We start from the raw sequence: 23,269 nt of genomic DNA on the forward strand, positions 1-23,269 counted from the left end.
AATTTGTCATTTGTTAAAATACTTTTTCTGGTTTTTCTTATGTCTCTAATTTTGCTTGTTGTGTTTGGGGTATGTGGAATCTTCAAATATTCAAGTAATCAAATGAAAGATGTACTCATATGTTTGCCTAATATTAAGTAATTTTGTTTTTTAACATATTTAGTGAATCTAGAATTTTTATACAATAAAATGTTCCTTTGTAATATTCAAATTATTAGCCATTTACCTGATTACCATTTATTTATCTCTTCTCCCGCTGACATAATTCTCTATTTTCTCCAAATACTGTAAGGTTTTACATATTTTACTAAGTTATAGAATCCATATTCTACTGTTCTTTTTCTTCCTCATTATAACTGTTTTGATGTTTTTTTCTTTTGCTTTTTTCTTTTTTTAGTTGTCAATGGACACCATACCTTTAGTTTTTATTTTTATGTGGTGCTGAGTATCAAACCCAGTGCCTCACACAGGCGAGGCAAACACTCTGCCACTGAGCCACAATCCCAGCTCCCTAACTGTTTTTGATTTTATAGCTTTATTGTAAGGGGCAGAATTCTGAGGTCTCCAAGAAAAAGAAATCTAGCAACTGATACACATACATCTTCTCTCAAGTACCAGAAGTCCAGAAGCCCCCTTTATCTCTGGGAATACATTCCAAGACCCCAGGAGAAGCTTGAGACCATAGATAGTACAGAACCCTATATATACTATGGGGTTTTCTATACATACATACCTTTGATAAAGTATAATTTATAAATTAGGCCCAATAAGAGAGTAACAACAGTAACTAACAATAAAGTAGAACAATTTTAACAACATACTGTACTAGAAAGTAGGTAAATGTGGTCTCCCTCTCAAAATATCTTGTTATACTATACTGTATTTAGTGTAAGTAACTGAAAACTTTGAAAGAAGAAACACAGAAAGCTAAACCTCAGGTAAGGGGTGGGGCAGTAATCCTTCAATGTTTTCACCACCTCCTTAGTCTTTACAGTGGGATTTAAAATGTAAAAACTCCTAGACTTTACAGTGCCATACGGAAGGTTGGATTCTGGCCCAGACTCTAGACAGCAAGTTTGACTTGCTAAAAAGCAAATACTTTAATTTGTAGGTTAAGTTGCCTTTTGGTGTTTATATCATCACTATAGGTATAAAAGGCAGTGAGCCCACTGCTCTGTGCTCCTCCAGCCTGGAATGCACTTTACTCCATCACTAAGACACAGAACCTCAACTGTGCCTCTGCAAGATGCACATGGGGAGGAGGCCATGTGAAACCATGTGCACCCATCTGCAACTTTATCTCATGTATATCCTGTTCATGATTTAGTCACTCACTGCCTTGAGAGGATTTCAAAATGAAAGCAATCTGGAACAATGACCTCATTGTCGTTTTTTATCATCTCTGAACCCAAATCATATTTTTCATTCTGAACAAGCTTAATCCTGTTCTGAGTTCAGCTAGCTCACCCTGACATCAATCCCCTCCTAACTACTTTTAATTCAATCCTCTTCCTACCTCCTTTTCAACCACTTGTCTCCTCCTTCGTGCATTGCATAATCTTAACTCTGGACACAGTACTTATTTGTTCAAAGCTACTTCTTGATTGCTTCTCTTGTCTTTCTTATTAATAACTAGCACTTGGCCCAGGATGATCCCTGATGTCTTCTCCCATGAAATCCTTACCATCCAACTCCTTCTAACTCAGGAAGAATAGAAAGGGTCAACTTGCTTCCAAGCACAACTAGACCACTGATTCATCACTCTCCACTGTCCTTCACTTAAAGTTCTTACTATTCTATGGGTTTAAAGAGCTAAGACATAGATGTGTTTCAGAACGTGACTGATCAGGATATAAATGTACAATAAATTTTTTACAAGCTAGAACAAAAATATTAACCGAGATAAAATTGAAAAACAAGGGGTTTATTTTTGGCAGCAAACTTGTAAAATATATTGTAACTTCACCAACAAATAACATTTTTAAACATGTAAAGTTTATATAGTAATCTGCATAAAAAGTATTGTTTGTAACTATCCTCAGTGGAAATTTTCAGTTGAGTATGTTATTAATTTATAAAATGAATGTAGAAATAAGTAAAATACTGTCCTCAATTTTCCTAACAATGTACTATGATTTTATAAACTTCAAAGAGGAGGCAAAAATCCTTTGAAAGCACCATAAATTTCAAGTTGTTTCACTTAAAACAGATTTGTTATATATATCATTTATATAATTAGTAGTAAAAACATACAATATGCCATGATTTCTTTTATAAAATGCTATGAAATTTTAAGTTTTCTAATTAAATTCATAACAAAAATGCCATCTATAATTAAATTTTAGCTAATATGTTTGAAACCCTAAGTTTAAAAAAAAAAGGAACTTTGTGAAATATTTAATACCAAAAAATAGCTGTGGAACTTGCACTACGATTTAACATATAATTACTTAAAATATGGATTGTAAGTTCTTCTAATTTTCATTGAAACCGATTTAATCTTGACAGGTAAGTTGTTTTTGGTCCATGTACCCCACTGAATTCCAGATGCAAGTAATTTTCCAGGGAAGTGATGAATGCCATTTAAATTTGCTAGACCACACTGGTTGAACCACCAGCCAGTGTTATTTTTGAGGTGGCTGCAGCTCTTCACAGACTGACCATTGACCAGGCATGCAGGATGGCACCCATCATTATCAACATCTGATGTGCTGAAAGGCATTGCATTTTGATTATCTTCGTTTCTGAGGCCCCGGAATGCATCACCTGAGTAAAACAGATTTTTTAAGTGACTGAATTTAGAGACAATTTCTATTATTCTAATTAACCACTACTAACCTACTATGCAAAAGCATAGCATCTAGAAATAGGGTTTAATTTATATTTCTACTGTTCAGCATGCTTAAAATCTCTCATAAATCTGGTAATAAATTCCTCAACAGGACATGCATCTTTAAACGGAAATATTAGATATAAAAGTCAGAAATCAAAATAGAAGTTTGGCTGTGCAGACAAAATCAAATAATTTAGGCCAGAAATGATGGTGTAAAGACCTGTCATACCAATATGGCAATTGGTAAATAAAGAAAAGAAAATAGCTTACACACTGTAGATTTTTATACCTACAACTTGCCTCGCTTTAAATAGTTACGAATAGATAAAGGGGAAATTTTTACTTAGATTTATAATTACAGAAGTTGTTGGATGCTATTTAGGGATCATCAAGTTTATATAGAATTCCTAATACCCTCAAGAAAAATTTAGCTATACTCCTGAGGTTATATTTATCTTCATAGATGGTTGTTTGCATAGTATGCCTGATATCCACAATATCCCTTCAAAGATTAAGAATCTTGACCAAGACAATCCAATTTAAGTCGCAGAAGCAGGAATTATAGTTTGCTTCCTAAAGTGCCATGAAATTAACATATTCTTAGTAAATCTATAATACCTCCATTTCCCTAAACATAAATTTTGATTAAAAAGCTTTGAAACACTATAAAAGAAGCTATGCACATGTATATAGAAACCAAGGCCTACATTTATTTCATTATATTTCTGAATGGTTGGCATCTTTCAAGATAATTTTTCAAGGTGCTTTAAGAACTTCATTAGTGGTATGGCCTATCCTAAATCCCAGAGTCTGATGATTATTAAAGTCTCTGGCTCCTCACTTGATGGAAAACAAAATACACACATTGCAGGTATTTTTTTCCAGAGAGAATATAATTTTCAACATGAACACCATGCTATACCTTTCAAAAGTTCATAAGAGAGAAACACCACCTATGGAGCATTGCCTAAATTTTGTGATCACTTCATTAATACTCTCCCTGAGCAAAGTGAAACCATCGGAAGAATCACACGTCATATGGGCACCTCAATGGATTATATTTAACAATATATTTTTTAAAAAATATATGCATGTCTATTTCTTGAGAAATAGTTCATTAAATGTATTCACCCCATATCCTGAGAAAGTGTAATTAGAGAACATGATACTGTTATCTCTAAGAACCCAGAGAAATTTATCTCAAGTTTTGTCATCAGGAATATTTGGATTTCTTATGGAACATCTGTGTTTCTCAAATGGTCAAGTTTATATTCTATTTTTGCTCTGAGCTCAAAGTCAAATTAGTGGCCCATTTCTACCACATACCTAATTACAATTAAGCCCCTAGTTTTACTCATGTTTCTATTTTTACATTCTACTGACACCTTTTTCTTTCACAGTTGTGATTATATTATGTTATCAATAGCTAAAAGTTGTTTAACAACCTTGTTGGGAAAATGTAGAATACAAGATGGCAGGGTACTATAATGAAAAAAAAATGCCATTTTAAATTTTATCCTCTAACTAGATCATAATCACCCCTACATAAACTTCCCAACATAGCATATTCCATATTTAGATAGTTCTTTACACTTTTAGAGATGAAGCTTTGAAAACTGTATGTTGTAACTCTTTAAAATTTTCCTAATATATCCAGATTTGAATTTCAGACATTCACCCAATATCCCAAGACTAAACCCCCTCAGATGTCATAGATTCCATCCATACCAGACAATTCTCTGGGCCCTGTAACTTTCCTCCCTTTATGCCTTGACTTGAGCTGTTCCATTTGCCAACATTCACTTGCCAAAAACCTATCCATTGCTCCAAGACCAGGTCCATGGTTCTCAACTGTAAGTATGCCAACATATCCATCTGCCCAAAAGTCACTGAATCAGACTGTGAAAGAGTAATGTACTTTCAAAAAACTTCCCAGCTTTTAACATTAACCCCTTGTTGAAAACTACTCTTCCATGAAAATTTTCTGGTGCAACCAACTGAAATCATTCTCACCCTCTCTTTAGCCCCCAGAGCTCTATTAGTAGTCTGTGTTTTCATTGCTATCTTCTCCTCTCTATTGTGATAGGTTAAAGAGCTGGAATCATATAATTTTCATTTTTTATTTCTAACACTGAATATACATAATAAACAAGTGGGTGGGGCATTTACTTTAGTATTTCTGGACTAAAATGACTTTAAAATTTCAGAACCAAAACATAGATTTATCATCAAGTATTTTGAAGTTCTAGAAAATTTAATTTCTTTGGAAATGAGTAGATGCATCCAGATGGGGTAAAAAGAACAATAAGTTCTTGTTTCTATCAGCTTGGATTATTGCCCTGGCTCAGGTGTGATGAGCTGGAACTCTTGGGCAAATTACTTAATGTTTTAGGTTTCTTCTCTGGTAAAGAGAAAAGAGTACAGACCAGCTTTAACATTCTCTGACTTCTAAATGTCAGCCTCTGTGAATACAAAAACAGGAATAATGCCTTCCTAGACTACCCTCACAGGATCTCCATCCAAAAAGTCAACTGGGATTACATATGGTAAATGTTTTAAAGAATTTTATTAAGTATTTTAAAATCATGAGGTGATACAATGTTCATAACAGAGTTTCAAAACTCCAGACTTGGCCAGCTTTCTCATTTCTAATCTATTATGAGTAATATAACATGTACCAAGAGACATGCATTGTTTTTATCTTTACCTATATACTAAGTCGGTGATATTTCCACCTTCTGGAAAATTTTAGGAATAAGAAACTTACCTGCATTTCCTGAATACCGTCCTAAGTGCATTTTAAAAAATCTTGTTTCATCCTCTAGCCAAAAAGTATCGTATGATGCATAAGCAAACGTGTCATCTTCAGATTCCAAAGCCACATACAGCATAAAACTGGTATTTTTCTGATTTACTATATAAAAAATCTTTTTTAGTCCTAGCCAAAATTCTCCTGTAAAAAAAATCACTTTGTTTTACTATATTTTAACACAAATTAAAACAATCCTTCCTAATTGAATGTTGGGTGTTATTTAGTGTGTCATTAACTCTGAGATGACTTGCACAAATAATTACAGAGACTATATGGCCTAGCTCAAATAATTAGTATTTATCTAATTTACAAAAAAAATTAAAAATAAAAAGTCTTCCTACTTATGTTTCACCAGACTGGGGAAAATAAAACTGGTTCATTTTATCTCTCCATATTAAATTCAAAATTTCACTTAAAAACTAAATACAAAGTACAGTTTTTCCATGAAATGTGAACAGAAACTTTGTTGAAATATTATGGCAGGTTACAAAATTATGTATACCAATAAAAGTCAGAGGTTTAACTTCCAAATTGGCAGCTCCTAAAGAAATATTTCATGACAATGATTATTTGAAGTTACATTTTCTTTCTCAGAGTGTACTTTCTAAACAAATAGTTGTTATAATACAGTGTCAATTACCTATGACTGGAAGTACAATCTAGCAACACTGAAGTATCCCAGGTATAGGGTCAATATTTCCAAGACAATTGTAGATCCAGATGACTCATCAAATTCCCTGATTCAGGCAATGTGCTTCTGCATGCATTTCTAGCTAATGATTTTCTACCTCCCTCTACCCACCATGATGTAGCCTACATGTGGACACCCCAACATACGTCCTTCTACTTGAATTATGAAATTGTCCAAGAACTTAAGAATGTAGTCAAAACAAACTTCAAAGAGTTAGAGCATAATGTGACAGCATAAAACTCTTAAAACTGTAACTAAGATACTAAATACTCCTCCAGGGCTTACAGAGGTATTTTAGCTAACATCCAGTTAGAATTGAAAAGTATCCAGAATAAGTATGGTAAGAAAGTGAGCACTATCAACTGGGTCCCTACAGGGTCTGTTCAGTCTTTCAACTTAAGCATCTCTGTCATCTTTCCCCTTTGCTCCAACCTCATATTTAAGACTGAACTGTACATTTTCCTTAATCCCCAATTTATTTTTTAAAATGAATCAGGTACAAGGCAGTCTAAGTTTGCATGAAAATACCTGCATGAAGACCTTATTAGTCAAAACTCACATCACCTCCCTATATAAATAAGCAAGAAGTAAAGAAAAAGATAATAGGAAGTCTATATATCAATCTATGACTACTTAATTCAGAAGGAAGCACTCAATGAGAGATTAGAAATAATGCTAAAAAAATACAAGTATTTAACTGCATGCAATTATTTAACTGCATGGCAATTATCTGTAAGCCAAATGCCTTCTAAAATTATTAGCATGCAGGACCAACACTACCACTTACTGAATCTTTAGATGATATTCTTATGGAAGGATAAACATTTTACACTATAATAACAACCATTAAAATAACTTAAAAATTAACAAAACCGCCTTAGTTCCAACTAATATAAATGGTTCAAAAATACTGGTGTTTCTGTTTACTAGCAAAATTGATGCTGCCATGTGGCAATAATGTAAACAGATTTTACAATTCAACAGGGTTTTATAATTTTTAAATTTTGAGCAAAGGTAATGCTTATTAATATTTTATAAAACACTGTGTTCAATTCAAATCATCTGAATTTGATCATACCTTAATTCTTTGTTTAATTTGCTTGTGTGGACACAGCATATCAAAACTTTTAAGATATATGGCAATCTTGCCCATTTACATCTTCTTAGTACAGAAGGCAAGAACTCCACCGGATACATAATAGATACTTAATAAATATCCAGCTTAGAGTTTTTAATAAACTCACATTTCAACAATAACTAAATATAAATATTTCTAGACCTCAACTGAAGAACATTTTATCCATGAAGATAGGGTATTTGATTCATATTTTTATAATCGTATATATTTGCTATTTTTACCAATACAGATATAGTTTTTCGAAATAATATCAAAAGATAGAATACAAATACATAAAAATTGACCTAAAAGATCACCAAATCCATCCAGATAATCACACCATAACCTCTGGAAATCAATTGTCCCATCAATCCTCTTCTGTATCATGGTCCATCCACCTCCTCTAAAATCCATATCACACATTACCTAAAACAGGCCAAGAAAATACCAAAATAATACATAATTATTTTCATTATGTGACAATATAAAACTCATGCTTCATCAGTAGGCCTAGAGAAAAAGATGATACTTTCATTAAACACTGTGAATGCAATTGTATGTCATTAACATATTCAGATTTCTTACATGCCTAGAAATAATACTGTTTATTATAAAAACCAACTTATAATTAACCAAATTATAGTCCCCTTATCAGTCACCTTTTAAAATATATAATTGTGGCATTTTAAGATTATCCTATTATGCCTCAACTCTATAAGTATCTTCCAGTTTAGCAATAACAATACTGTTCTGATGTGATAGGAATATATTAGTTTACAAACTAACTCTTTCTTTGAATTAAAACACTAACCTCCTTTTTTACTGTATTAAAAATGCCTTTATGCCTGCCCTTGATTGTTCTTTCCCACAAGCTGTTCAGCCTGGCATTTTCAGATAGAAAGGCATGATCTGTGCCTTCCCAGCAGGCGCTTAGGGGCACATGTGTTGATGGTATGTAAAATGCCCCTAAGAGGGTACCTGCAGGGGACTTGTCCAAGCGACAGGGGAAGAGAACAGTGCAACCCTCTCCAAAAGAAACTTCCCACACAGAGCCAGAGAAAGCAGTGTGGAGGAAGTTAGGGAACCAACACTTCCCCACATAAGAGGGAATTATGCATCCCACTCTTGACAAAATTAGAAGCCTTCCTTGCCACGGCTGTTCAGATCCATGTTTGAATCTGTAGGCAAAGTAATTTAAGTAATTTTAAAATTATTTCCCACCTAATTCCCAATTTTTGACATCTTGTCAATAGATTACAAAAGAAATAATGGTAGTAACTCTAAGAAGAGAAACTGGTTGAATCTAATTAGAAAAAAAACTTATTTTACTGAGCAATAAACACTATCAATAAGGAAAAGGTATCATAAACTTTCTTTTGCACTAAGAAAAGGTACCCAGGATAAAACACATATAGGTATAAACATACACATGTACATTGTCTCTAGTAGAAATTTCTACCAGAAATCCCAACATGACTATTAAGAATAGACATAAGAGTAATTCACTTTATTCAAATTAAGAGTGAATAGATCAGATCAAAAGGTTTTTTAAAAAATTATTAACTTCTTATACAATCATTTGTCATCAAAAGAAAGTATAATAATTAATAGGAGGTAAATCAAAAGTATTTTTAGTAGGCTCCAAGGCAAAAGAGATCAGTATTTTCTAGAGACAATTTAAGGAATGGATTTATATTGCACAGTTCTGCTTACTGTAAGGATAATATAAGATCTTGCACCAAATGGATTTACTTTTAGTGTGCAATCATGGAAACTCAAATAGATAAGTGAAAGGTAGTCTAGTTCTTTTAATAGTTTATGATGGGGCATTAGTATTATAGAAAACCAAAAAATTATTAATTTATAATTTCCAAAAAATATTAAACAATTAAATTTTTAATATTGATTAAATTGGTCAGATGTTTATCTTATCCCAAATAATAAGATAAAACTTTACCTCAAATGGATAACTAGCGCCTTCTGGGTAGATTATATATAAACCACTTGGTGTTTTGGTCACAGAGCCAAAGGTGTCTTTAATATCAGTGCAATCTAATCCTAGAAAAATAAAATTAGTTATTTAGGATATTTTAAACTGAATGTTTCTGAAAGTCATTTCACTGTGGAGAACTAATACAGCTATCTAAAATTATTACTAAAATTTTCATTAATGATCTGAAATAAAAAGTGATCTAGAAACGAGGAAGTGATTTGCACTCTATTCTGTTTAAATGTTTTATTTGGGATAAACATTTATTTAATATATTTATAAGCATTCCTTCTTTTATAAAATACATAATATCTTTTCAGGAAACTAGGTTTTTCTTAGAGGGTTTAGTGCTCAAAGGAAATTTATATGAAAGGAGAGGATAAAACTCAGAATAAGTGTATTGACTACTGTTGATACATCCTTGACTACACTATTTCAAATTTCAGAGACTCTAATGTGTTGCAGGTCACTATTAACAATAGCCACAAAGATGGAAAAGAGAGACCACTTTCTTCACTAAGGAGAAATTAAGCTTGAAGTTAGGACTCATTCTATGGACAGCAGTTAGTGCTGTCATAGCTCATAATCACCTTCTACAAAGCATTTAGTTCCCAGGGGACTGTAAGCATATGAATGTGGAAGTGATGTTATACTGTACAACAAGTATTACATTTTACTTGAAGACAATCTATGATATCTTCTGTAAATGCTCTTATAGCATCAGTTTCTTAGATGCTTGCCTTTGAGTCCTGGTTCTACTCCTTTCTAGCCAAGAACCATTAACTAACCTTTCAAAGTCTTGCTTTCTCTGCTTAATATTGGAACAAAAATAACACTTTCTACTTAATAGTATTATTCTAACAATTTACATAGCAAGGAATTATATAAAGCCCCTAGCACAGGGCCTATCACGTATTAATATATAGAAAATATCTTCAAAAGTTAGCTATAAAAGATGGCCCACTTTGCTCTTCATTTCCAGGAAACAGATTAGTTGCCTATGTTCTAAATTGTTGAGACATTCTTATATTGACTTATGATAGAAGTTCACACTGAAGGACTGATCTAGGCTGGAGTATCTGCTTTGTCTACCATACAAATAAATGTGAACAGATTATTTATATTTTCTGGGCTGTATACTCCTCATATGATATGATTATACCAACCTTTTATATCATACTTACTATTCATTGGGCAATATTTTAAGAGTTTTCATGTATATATCCATTTACTCCTCACAACAACTATGTGAAGTAGGTACTATCAGTCTACTGTTGAGGAAACCAATACCAAAAAATGGCAGATCAACGATTTGAGGCCAGACTGACACCAGAGTCCATTCTCTTAACTACTGTGTTACACTACTTACAAAGAGGCAGTTATGGAAAATACATTTTGTTTAAAATAATAAAATAACATGAAATCACCTGTCTTTGTACCTAGAACATAAGGGATGCCCGGGCATTATTTATTTTCTTCCCTTCCTAAGTAATAAATAAATATTGCATACTAAGCCCTTAATGATATTTATTTGCTTGGAACTCTTTGGTATAAATGTATATTTATAAAGTTTATAGAGCTTTTTTCTTAGAAGTCCAAGTCCAAAGAAATCAATGTGCTGTATTTAAGTATGAAAGCGCTTGCTTTCTGATTATTTCTCTTAAATTTCTTTTTCTTTTCAAATTTCATATCCCAGTTTGAAACATTTCATACATGTCAAAAACATTTTTTTACAGGTGGGAGGAACTCTAAAACTTTCTTTTCTTCTGTCTAAAAAATAATTACTAATAAAAAACCAAAGGGAGAAGCCGAGAATAAAGCTACTCTAAAATTATTCTCTTTTCAACAAATTCAGGTTATATTTTTATAGCTATGGATTAGAGAAGTTTTCCAGTTTAGGAAAATACACTTTGTCTATGGTGTAATTTACTTAATGGCAGGTATTAGTCCTCCTGTCTGTTAGAGAATAAGGAGCTGCATTTTTTAAACAAAATTTTTAAATGCACAAGCTGTCCAGGAAATTTTTAAGTAATAAAAGACAAATATGAAAAAGCTGAAATACCAAAGCTCTCACCATGTGACTGAACCGGTCTGTGAGGAAAAGGATCCAGCTGTTTTCTAAAAACTTCTGTAGTCAAAAGGAGAACTCGATTCATGAGTTCATTAACCTAAACACACATATACATACACACAAACATTTAAATAAATTTATGTTTGAACAAAACTCCTTTAGCTAAATTATAGAAAAGTTATCTCTAAACCTCTTATAAACCCAGCTTTGAAATACATAATGAGGCCACTTTTCCTAGACTGAATTCTTACTGCTTTGCCAAAACAATAAAGTCAGAGTTAAATAACAATCATTAAATTCAATAGTGTCTATGTCCCTAACCTTGATTTTTCCTGACCCTGTTTTGCATTTGACTGCTTTACCAGATTGTGCCTGAATCTGAATTGTTGCTATTGCTTCCCTTTGCTCTTCAAGTCATCCTCCACACCACCATCAACTGCATCACGGCATGTCCTTGCTCAAGCAATTCAGTGGCCTCATGGGGTGGCATAATTTAGCTTCTGATTATTCCTTTATCCTGTTTTTCTTATATACTCTCCAACCTACCTCATTAGCCACTTCATCCCTGAACTATCTCCAAGAAGCTCCCCCCACAATGGAACATACTCCCCTACTTACTGAACCTTCATGACTTTTAAAAGATGTACTTAACTCTCATGACTCAGCTCAGAGGCTTGCTCCTCTGAGAAGTTTTCCTGTATCTCAAATTTCTTCTTTGTGTATTCTAACAGCAGCCACATTTTTCCAATGAATTTATCTGCCCCACTACACTGTATGCTCCCAGCGTTTTTATTGCTTTCTGTTTACATAAGACTTACTATTTGCCTCTCACATAGTCGGAACTAAATAGATATCTGAACATAAATGAAGAAAAATAATTATGCCCACAGTTACCTATGAATCAGTGTCTATGCACATAGAATAACAACATAATACTGAAACTTCCATACCTGATTAGATAAATAGTCCAGGGAGGCTTGTTGCTCATCCATTATATTTCTTAATAGCTTTTTCATACTTCGTGTGTAGGAAACAATAGAATTTTGCAGATTTCCTTAACCATAATAAAATGGATGCTAAATATTATGTTATTATAGAAAACTACAGTGAAAAATAATGAGGTTAACATGATTTTGGATAAATATGGAAACAATATCTCAATTTATCTGAGCATTCAGAACCATACATTTTTGTTACTTCATATTGTTCATTCATTATTAACCAAGAAAACAATTGTTTCAACATTTCTTAATAAAACTATGCTTCCTAATAATGTAGATCATCTGAAATAATTAATCTAATCTTTTCTAATTAAAAGACAACATTATGAATATTAGCTAATATTTTCTAAAAGAAAGAAGCAAGAGGTTCAGGATTCTTCAATTCTTACTATGCAAGCAGGTAAAAAAGTAACAATTCACTGGCGTACCAAGTAAGTTGAGTTTAAAGATAAATCTTTGTTTTAATTTTTTATAATGCTATATTTTTAAACTTTTTTTTGGTTGTTGAGGAGCTTTACTTTTATATATTTATATGCAGTGCTGAGAATTGAGCCCAGTGCCTCATACATGTTTTAGGCAAGCGATCTACTACTGAGCCACAACCCCAGCCCTAAAACTATATTTTCATATAATTAAATTATTAGTATATATGCACATAGCATAGACCTTAGTCAAAGGTTTTGGTCAGTTAGTTTCTGAAGGAACTTTTGCATATATTTTCTTTTTAAAAAACATTTTTAGCAGGGCACAGTGGTGCACACCTGTAATTCCAGCATCTTGGGAGGCTGAGACAGGAGAATTGAGAGTTCAAAACCAACCTCAGAGTTGGCTACGACCTACATGCTGTGTTCATAGCAGCACAATTCACAATAGCAAGACTGTGGAACCAACCTAGATGCCCTTCAATAGACGAATGGATAAAAAAAATGTGGCATTTATACACAATGGAGTATTACTCTGCATTAAAAAATGACAAAATCATAGAATTTGGAGGGAAATGGATGGCATTAGAGCAGATTATGCTAAGCGAAGCTAGCCAAGCCCTAAAAAACAAATGCCAAATGTCTTCTTTGATATAAGGAGAGTAATTAAGAACAGACTAGGGAAGAAGAGCACGAGAAGAAGACCAACATTAAACAAGGAGGAGAGGTGGGAGGGAAAGGGAGAGAGAAGGGAAATTGCATGGAAATGGAAGGAGACCCTCAGGGTTATACAAAATTACATACAAGAGGAAGTGAGGGGAAAGGGAAAAATAATACAAGGGGGAGGAATGAATTACAGTAGTGGGGGTAGAGAGAGAAGAGGGGAGGGGAGGGGAGGGGAGGGGGGATAGTTGAGGATAGGAAAGGCAGCAGAATACAACAGACATGAGTATATCAATATGTAAATCAATGGAAGTGTAACTGATGTGATTCTGCAAGCTGTATACGGGGTAAAATGGGAGTTCATAACCCACTTGAATCAAAATGTGAAATATGATATATCAAGAACTATGTAATGTTTTGAACAACCAACAATAAAAAAAATTAAAAAATGAAAAAAAAAAACCAACCTCAGCAACTTTGAAGAACTTCTAAGCAACTCAGTGAGACCCTGTATCTAAATAAAATACAAAATAGGGCTGGAGATGTGGCTTAATGGTTAACTATTCCTGAGTTCAATACCTATTAACAAAAAAAACTTTTTTAATAGAAAATATTCTATATTCAATATTTCTTAAAGATAAATTGAAAAAAATTGCAAGTAGTTTTTTGTCCTAATATATTTGGGATCATGTTTCCATAATGTTCTATCATCTTTAATATTTCCTACACCAAAGACATCCTTAGTAAATATAATCATCAGAATCAAGAAAAATATTTACTATATTTCTCACACCTTAGTATTACCTATGATACTGATATTGACCTCTATAACAAAGAAACCCTGACATGATTGCATATATTATCCTTTTAAAAATATTTTATTTCTAAGTTTATTTCACCTGAATGATAGAATCACATTAGTAATTTCTGATTATTTTTAATTCTGACTCATCCAGATTTATCTTTTTAATTTTCATTATTATTTTAAAAATTAGAATTATTATTGTTAAAAACTTATTTTAAAAACTTATTATAAAAAGTCTATTAGCTTTTTTCTGGATTTAGATATCTATCTTAATGGGACTAAAACTGCACTCATTGGTTTGAGAAGCTTGTAACCCTTATGTTATACACAGAATTATTATGTTAAAGTAGAAACTTCATACTTCTTGATGTAGCCATGATGGTCCTATAAGATCTGGATCAGATCATCAGCTCCACCCTTTCCAATCTCCCTTCTTTATCCTGTTTCTTATGAATACATAGTAAATTTAAAAAAACTGAACTGTGACTAACTTTTTAAATTAAGACTAAAACTTTTTATTTATTATGCTTTGCTACATAAATCAACTATGATTTGTTTTATACCTTTTGCATTAGTTCTTATAATAGTATTCAATGCTAATGTATTGGGTTTTAGAATTTTCTTCCTCTCAAAAAAAAAAAGAAAAAGAAAGAAGAAAATCTAAATCTACGTGAAATTTCCTAGGGATCTAATGAAAGGAAGAAAATATTCCTGGAAAAAATAATATATTCCTATCAGAATCTTCTGGTTTGTCCCTCCCTCTGTGGTCAGTTGATGCCACAACTTCTATATGGTAGAAGAATCCATTCATTTACCAAATATTTATTTTATTAAATACCTACTACATGTCAAATACATACATATTTACATACCTAGAGTGATGGGGATGTATATAAAATGACCCAGATGTCCACCTATAAGTAACAAGTTGTATCCCTTTACAATTGTGGTTATTTTAATACTTACTACACATGAAATGTTTTTCTTCTCGTGTAATTTTAGTTTTAGCATCACATGATTCTTCACAGTCTTCCTTATAAACAGTATCATTACTTTGAATTCCATCTTTTGCATTAGATACATCTTCTATAACATTAACTACTGGAGAATCCTTTACATTAAAAAAATAGAAATAAGGACAAATATTAAATGTTATACGATATAATAAATAAGAAGCCTTATAGAAAAAAGAAAGCTTGGAATACAGGACGAAGATGATCAGCAGAAAAAAATATAACAAACTGGTTAGTTCAAAGTCCCACAAATAAACCTTATAGGTAAATTTCAGATACAGACAATAAACATATGTTAATTTAATAGTTTCACTGTCCTCTTTTCTTTTTAAATTCTGAAATAATTTATTTAGGGTTTATTTTCATTTCTGACTCTATGGTCTTAACATTTAACTTTCACAAATTTATATGTGTAATACAAAGCTGACCCATCTCTCTTCCAAGAATCTTGCAATTTGAACTTCTTTGAAAAAGGACTAAATAGTTTCCCTGAGATATCTACAGTATTTCTAGCCAAGTGGACTTCTGCCACCACTGTTAGAAAATATTAAAAAAAAATGTGTGGGAAGCTGGAATAAAATTGTATAAGCTAAAATATTCAAAAATATGAAAGGTTAAGTGTTTATAGATTTGAAAGTTACTAGTGATAAAAGAAAACAGTCTAGACTTTTGATTTCCAAAATCAACATTAAAAGGCCAATTATAGTTGTCATTCCAAAGCTATCTATATTTATTGGCATCCTATTGCTTTCCTCAATATGAAACATTCTTTGGTAAAAGTCACATAAATTTAATAACTCTGTTGTTAAATGAAAATAATAACAAGTTCTTCTCTGCTTTTCCTGGATATTGAGAAAAAATTACAGGTTTAACCAAGTTAAAAAAATCTTTGCCCCTCAAAAGATGCTTACATATTTTTTACATAGATCTATTTTAAACTTCTTGCTGTTTCTTTTTACCTCTATAATGACTAACATGCTTTCAAAAATCTACATGATAGCTATCCTTTTTTCAGTATGTTTGTTAATTTGTAGCAAGTATTTTAAAGAGTTAAATCAATATTTTTGTAGCATTCTTAGAATTAATTCTTGTTTTAACCATGGAACTTTGGAATTTTGTTTGAGACAATGATAAATACATTTCATGACATTGAAAAATCAAAAACCAACATTTAGCTGTGTGGAGGAACTCAAATCCCCTAAGAACTCCTAATATTTAATAAACCATACCAGCTATCACTGATATTGTTGTGGATGAAATTTTTAATGGCCTAAGTAACCATCCACAGCACTATATTTGAACTTCAAAATGATATAAAATTGCTTTTTTAAAAAGCAAAGTCATTTTCAATTTCCTCTGAGATACTTCATTATCAAAGTTAGTTGGAAAGTTGAGAATTAGTTTTTAGGCTAAGCCCTAGATTTCTTTCAAAAAAAAAAAAATCTTTATGAGAAAATTGTTAACAGTCAACTCTAAGTTTATAGTTTCTTCAGTTTAAAAACAGTAACCTTTAAGCAATCTCAACATTTCAAAATAACCATTTAAATTAATCTATAAATTACATTTGGTATTATGATTAGTCTTTTCAAACTTATAGTTTATATCTTGAAAGCTAATCATGCTTTCTTAGTTAAAATATTATTGCTAGGATTCTTACCTTAGAATGATGTACACAATTACCTTGTACAGCTTCCCCACAAATAAAAATACATACATTTAAAAATAAGAATGAAGTTTGTGATGGATACATTATATTTTTCTTGGATAAATGAAAACACTTCTTCAAATATCAGTCAGCTCTCTGTGGAAAGAACTACAGTGCATAGAGTCTTCAGTTAAAAATTTCTGGAAGTTGTACAATAAAAACAGAAGCCAATACTTACTGGTTTCCATGCCCTCGTTTGAAACAACACCCTTCATATGAAAAACAAGGAATCCTCTAGAGATCCTGTCATTTTAAGTTATACAAAACCTTTTTTTATCTTGTCATGCCTGCTTCATAAATCCATGATTTTTGCTATATAGGCAAAAAATACATAGATAAGTAGATATATAAATAGGCACAATATGAATTTATAAATTCAATTAGTTTTAATGAGACAGATTTTTTGCCTTTGAAAAATGCCTTTGAAAAGTTATATCTCAAAAACTGTAAAATAGTTTGCACAAAAAAGGAAAGTATAAATGATTAAAAGAGTGGGAAGAATATTACATTAGAACTATTTCCAAGTTATAAGAAAAAACTTGTTCAGTATGGATATCCAAAGCAGATATTTCAGATTTAAAATATGCTTTTAAACTGAATATAGCTATTATTAATGATCATAATAACTACATAATTGCCAGATTTCTAGGATTTCAGGTGATTTTTACATCTTTCAGCTTCATTGTTAAAAATTCAAAATTTTGAATGTAACAAATATTGTTATTTAAAATGACCACTCTGGGGAGTGCTGGGGTTGTGGCTCAGCAGTGGAGCACTCACCTGGCACGTGCTAGGCACTGAGTTTGATCCTCAGCACCACATAAAAGTAAATAAATAAAATATTGTGTCTAACTACAACTAAAAAAATAATAAATAAAAGGACCACTCTGAAAGTTGATAGAGAATGTGTATAATGAATCTTCAAATTTTCCTTTATAGTGGTTCCTTTTCTTCATCTTAGAATCATACCTAAGACTTCATTATACTAAAGTTATGAGGCAAGTAAAACTTTTTTGAGTCTTTTTTCTGGTTCAAACTACTGTTTTTCCCTTCTCCTTTACTAGCCTAAGAACTGGAAGGCAAGAACCATGTCACAGTTTTTTGGGGTTTTTTATTGGTTGTTCAAAACATTACAAGCTCTTGACATATCATCTCTCATACATTTGATTCAAGTGGGTTATGAACTCCCATTTTTACCCCAAATACAGATTGCAGAATCACATTGGTTACACATCCACTTTTTTACATCATGCCATATTAGTGACTGTTGTATTCTGCTACCTTTCCTATCCCCTACTATCCTCCCTCCCCTGCCCTCCCATCTTCTCTCTCTACCCCATCTGCTGTAATTCAATTCTCTCCCTTGTCTTTTTCCCCCTTTCCCCTCACAACCTCTTATATGTAATTTTGTGTAACAATGAGGGTCTCCTTCCATTTCCATGCAATTTCCTTTCTCTCTCCCTTTCCCTCCCATCACTCGTCTCTGTTTAATGGTAATCTTTTTCTCCTGCTCTTCCTCCCTGCTCTGTTCTTAGTTGCTCTCCTTATATCAAAGAAGACATTTGGCATTTGTTTTTTTAGGGATTGGCTAGCTTCACTTAGCATAATCTGCTCTAATGCCATCCATTTCCCTGCAAATTCTATGATTTTGTCATTTTTTTAGTGCTGCGTAATACTCCATGGTATATAAATGCCACATTTTTTTTATCCATTCATCTATTGAAGGGCATTTAGGTTGGTTCCACCATCTAGCTATTGTGAATTGTGCTGCTATGAACATTTATGTGGCAGTATCCCTATAGTACGCTCTTTTAAGGTCTTCAGGGAATAGTCCGAGAAGGGCGATAGCTGGGTCAAATGGTGGTTCCATTCTCAGCTTTCCCAGGAATCTCCATACTGCTTTCCAAATTGGCTGCACCAATTTGCAGTCCCACCAGCAATGTACAAGTGTACCCTTTTCCCAACATACTCGCCAACACTTGTTGTTGTTTGACTTAATAATGGCTGCCAATCTTATTGGAGTGAGATGGTATCTTAGGGTGGTTTTGATTTGCATTTCTCTGACAGCTAGAGATGGTGAACATTTTTTCATGTACTTGTTTATTGATTGTATTCCTCCTCTGAGAGTTTTTATAGTAGTAATGCAGTGGCTGACACACAATAGGCATGCAAGTTATCTACTCTGAAAAAGAAATCTTAAATTATCTCTTTGTGCCTCTACCTGCTACTTAAACCCAAACTCTTATTGACTGATACTTCTTTCCCAGAATTTCTCCAGAGAGTCTGTGTGAAGTGTGTGGGAGTGCTGTCTACCTGGTTTATATCTTGATTTCACCTCCCCAATATTGTTATAGTTCATTTACTCCCTTGTAGAATGGAGATTGTTGTCTGGATTGACTGATTTAATGTACATAAGCCCTTAACACAATGTGTAGGAAACAACAATGTAATGTTGGGTGGTGTCATTTTTCATTTTATCTATGAAACAGCTTCACCTGTTTCATAGATATTTTTCATTTTATCTATATGCAGGGCCAACACTGGTCACAATATTAAAGACCTTTGTCATCCTTTTTTGGAGAAGAGTATATCTCATTAATTATAAATCTTTAGTTGAAGTCTTATGAAATTGAATTGAAGATGACAGGACTTTGACAATTTGAATCAACCAGACATTAAAAATCTTTGTTCTTTCAGTTTTTTATTTCACAGAGATATAAATTCAGGAAATTCTTGTTTGAGCAAGAAAATACTTTTGCAGAAGATGGGAGAAAAAATAGCCTCAGCCAAGATAAAAATGAAAGAACAAAAAAATTGTTCATCACAGACTGCCACATGACTTGCCAAGTTGTAAGCATTGTTAAATTAAATAAGCAGAAAACCATTGGTGAAGCTGTCTCATATTCGAAGCTCCTTTGTAAAAAAACCATAACTTAAAGTAAGAGTGTATATTTGTAAGAAATAACCAGTTTTCAGTCCATCACAAACAGTTGAGCTTCAGCCAATCAGGAGAAGTCAACATATTAGGCCATGCCCAATAAGACAAAAGCATAGCTATAGCTAATCAGATATTTCTCTATTTTGCTTCTGTGTTGAGTCTATAAAGGCTTGCAGTTCACACTGTTGAAGAGCTCTTTGAACTGCTTCTGGTTCTGAATCCTGCTTGATTTCATAAATTGCTCTTTGTTTAAACAAACTTTTAAGTTTAATTCATCTCAAGTTTTTCTATTAACACAGTATTCAAATTAGATGTTATATGAACCTACCTAGTAACTATAAAATGGTTAATTGTTTTGTAAGTAAAATATCTTTTGTTAGCAGAACATTTATGAAACCATGTTAATGAAATTGGATGTCTAATAGCAATATCTTATTTAACTCATTTGAATCCTCTTTTCCTTCTCCCTACTTATTCCTTCCCATCTTAGTAAATAACAATACTCCTTATACGTTATTCCAGCCCTAAATCTGAGCCTGACAGTTGACTCCTTTTCTTTCTTAGACTTGCTACAACTATCTATCAACACATTTTATTGACCCAAGGCTCAAATTTTAAACACTAATTTTTAAACAATTCTATCACACTATAATAGTAGTAGTCTCTATCATCTTTCACCTAATCTGCTCTCTATATAAATATTCTATAGATCCTCAATATTTCTCTTATCGCCTATAGTTTCCCTATAGCAGCTAGCATGACCCTCATTAAAGGTTAAATTAATTCAAAACTCTTCAATGGCTTACCCTCCACTGGAAGTTGGATTTTATCTTAAGTCCTTGCATATAACATAAGTCCCCACTTAATCTGAGCCATATGTTTCTCCAGTTTTATGTTTTAGCATTCTTCCCATACCTCATTCTGCCCCAGCCATAGTGGTCTTCTTGATATTGAACAGACCAACATGATTCTGCTCTCAGAGCCTTTTGTTCTTATAACTCCTTATGACTCTAATATACTTCATCCAGATAGTTGCATGAAACCATTCTCCTTCATTCAAACCTCTGCCCTAATTTCCGTTCCTTAGGGGCCTTTCCTGAGAACACTAGTTAAAATAGAACAGACATTAACCTGTAACACCCACACTCTATTTTTTCCTTATAGCACTTTTTACTACCTAATATGTTTATTCTTTTATGGAAGAAAAATAAATGTTTCATGAGAGTAATATTTTTAAGCTTTATTCACCACTATATTACTAGTACCTAGAAGTGTTTGGCATGCTTGGCATAGAGTGATCAACATATATTTCCTTAATAAAATAATTTATTCTTTAAAATTATTATTAATAATTATCTTAAAATTATTTTATGGTTTTGAAGTGTGAAAGAATTAAGCATTAGATGGCTGGGAATGTAGATCGGTGAGTGTGCATTTAGCTACATGCTGAAGAACCTGGATTGATACCCAGCATTGAAAAAAAAGAATTAACATTATATTTAATTCAGATGTTTTCTTTGATAAAATATAGGGATTTTAGTCTATTATTATTGCTTACATCATATTTGCCTTTCCTGCTAAAAGATTTCTTTTATAAAATCTAACTATAAAACTTTTTTTAAGAATCTAGAACTATACAACTTAAATGAAATATGGAAAACCTGAACAATATTTTGAAGAAAGAATCTTTAAAATAAAAATATCTATGATTTTTAAAAATTGATAACCTTAAGTTTCTTCTTGGTTTTTATGAAGACTGATTATATAAGCATTTGTAGCCAAATGAGAAACCAAATCATGCTTCTTAATAAATATGCCATACAACAAAGCAATAACATGGCTAGGTGTTACTTGTTACCACACTAATAATTTATCAAAAGCTAAACTTTCAGGAAAACTAAAATGCCCCCAAAGAGCAACCACAATCATCTCACTTTTATTTGCCCTTTACACTGTCCTACTTTGCTTAGCCTCAAATCATGCCTGGAGACACAAGAGTTGTAATGACAGCAATGAGAATAGAATCAAGGACAATACCTGTGGCTAGGTCAATTAAAAACTTACCAAGGTAGCTAATTGCCAAAGTATACACATTTAGTTTTTGCTGTTAGGATTATATATTTTATTTTCTTGGTATTGTCCTGAACCAGACATAAGACATTTTGTATTTAAAATCAAAACTGGATTTGTGTTGAATATGTCCCCAGCACATATTCCTATTTGAGTCATTACATTCAAGTTTGCAAAAGGTCTGTTTTAATAGTTTCAGGGGAAATTTTATTATTTGAACTTTAAAACTGAACAAATTGATTCACAAAGGCAAAGAGATTTGAACGATAGGTGAGTCATATTTATCTGGTTTGTACATTATGCTTCCACGATGGGTGTTTTTACACACACACACACACACACACACACACACACACACACACACAATGTACCCAGGCTAACATACAAATTTTATATGTTTTTTATGTTGAGCTCCAACAAAAAGTTTCATCCTTTTCCAAATTTTAGCTTGCAAGTGGCTCAAAACTCCATTTTCTATACCCCCTGAAACAATTTCAATGTGATGATTCCTTTGGGCATAGATTTCCAGGAGATTACTACTAGGTTAAAGCTGGACTTTTTTTTAGCTGCTTTTGCTGTGATGGTCCATTTCCAAAATCGGGCAGCAAGGAGCTTTTGAAATGTAAACTTCATAAATAGGGAGGGAGAGAGGGAGAGAGAGAGAGAGAGGTATCATAAAGTGGGTGAGAGAATGTAGGGAAGGAAAATTCCCACTTCACAAAGCTTTTTAACAAGACATGGTGTTTGAGGATAGAGACTCCCCCAGTTGAACCTCACGTCTCAAACCCTCTACAACGTGATTCTCTAATTAAACAACAAACCAAACCCCAAATTGTCCCCGAAATAATCATTCCAGATCCGCCTGTGGCATCTGCCTGTATCTGGGGATTTTCCATCTCACTGTTCTTCGTCATTCTCAATACCCGCCAGGGAAGCACCCTCAAGGGAGGGAGAACCGAATCTGGCTCTAACGTATAGGTCAACTGTCCTCTTCTGCAAAAATGCGGGGCCTGAGGTTTCGGGACAGGGACCGGGTGGAGCTCAGGGACCCCTGGATAGGGTGACGCCCCTGGAGCCTCAGCTCCGAGAGGAGGGGCCGCCGGGGCCTCTGATTGGCTGCCTCGGGCGCACCGCCCCT

The 23,269-nt window shown here is 32.9% G+C and overlaps 1 protein-coding gene across 1 annotated transcript; it reads right to left on the reverse strand.

The window, feature by feature from the left end:
- Positions 1-1,928: 1,928 nt before the first annotated feature.
- Positions 1,929-17,200, reverse strand: Angptl5 (angiopoietin like 5). The gene is made up of 8 exons (XM_005329105.3): positions 17,076-17,200; positions 15,372-15,516; positions 12,465-12,568; positions 11,518-11,611; positions 9,411-9,511; positions 7,759-7,879; positions 5,601-5,786; positions 1,929-2,766 (listed from the first exon to the last, which is right to left on the reverse strand). The coding sequence occupies exons 1-8, from the start codon at positions 17,166-17,168 to the stop codon at positions 2,447-2,449; spliced, it is 1,164 nt and encodes a 387-aa protein (XP_005329162.2). The 5' UTR covers positions 17,169-17,200; the 3' UTR covers positions 1,929-2,446.
- Between the last annotated feature and the right edge of the window lie 6,069 nt (positions 17,201-23,269).

The sequence above is a fragment of the Ictidomys tridecemlineatus genome, chromosome 4 (genome assembly GCF_052094955.1).
Source record: "Ictidomys tridecemlineatus isolate mIctTri1 chromosome 4, mIctTri1.hap1, whole genome shotgun sequence".
Taxonomy (NCBI): Eukaryota; Metazoa; Chordata; class Mammalia; order Rodentia; family Sciuridae; genus Ictidomys; species Ictidomys tridecemlineatus.

Bases quoted from the DNA above. Each gene is read 5' to 3' on its own strand.
- Angptl5 (XM_005329105.3), bottom strand. From the start codon at position 17,168: ATGTATCCATCACAAACTTCATTCTTATTTTTAAATGTATGTATTTTT. The intron at 12,569-15,371 runs GTAAGTATTAAA...ATTATGGTTAAG, and splicing joins AGAAAAACATTTCATGTGTA to GAAATCTGCAAAATTCTATT. The intron at 5,787-7,758 runs GTCAATTTTTAT...TTTTTTTTACAG, and splicing joins TGGATTTGGTGATCTTTTAG to GAGAATTTTGGCTAGGACTA.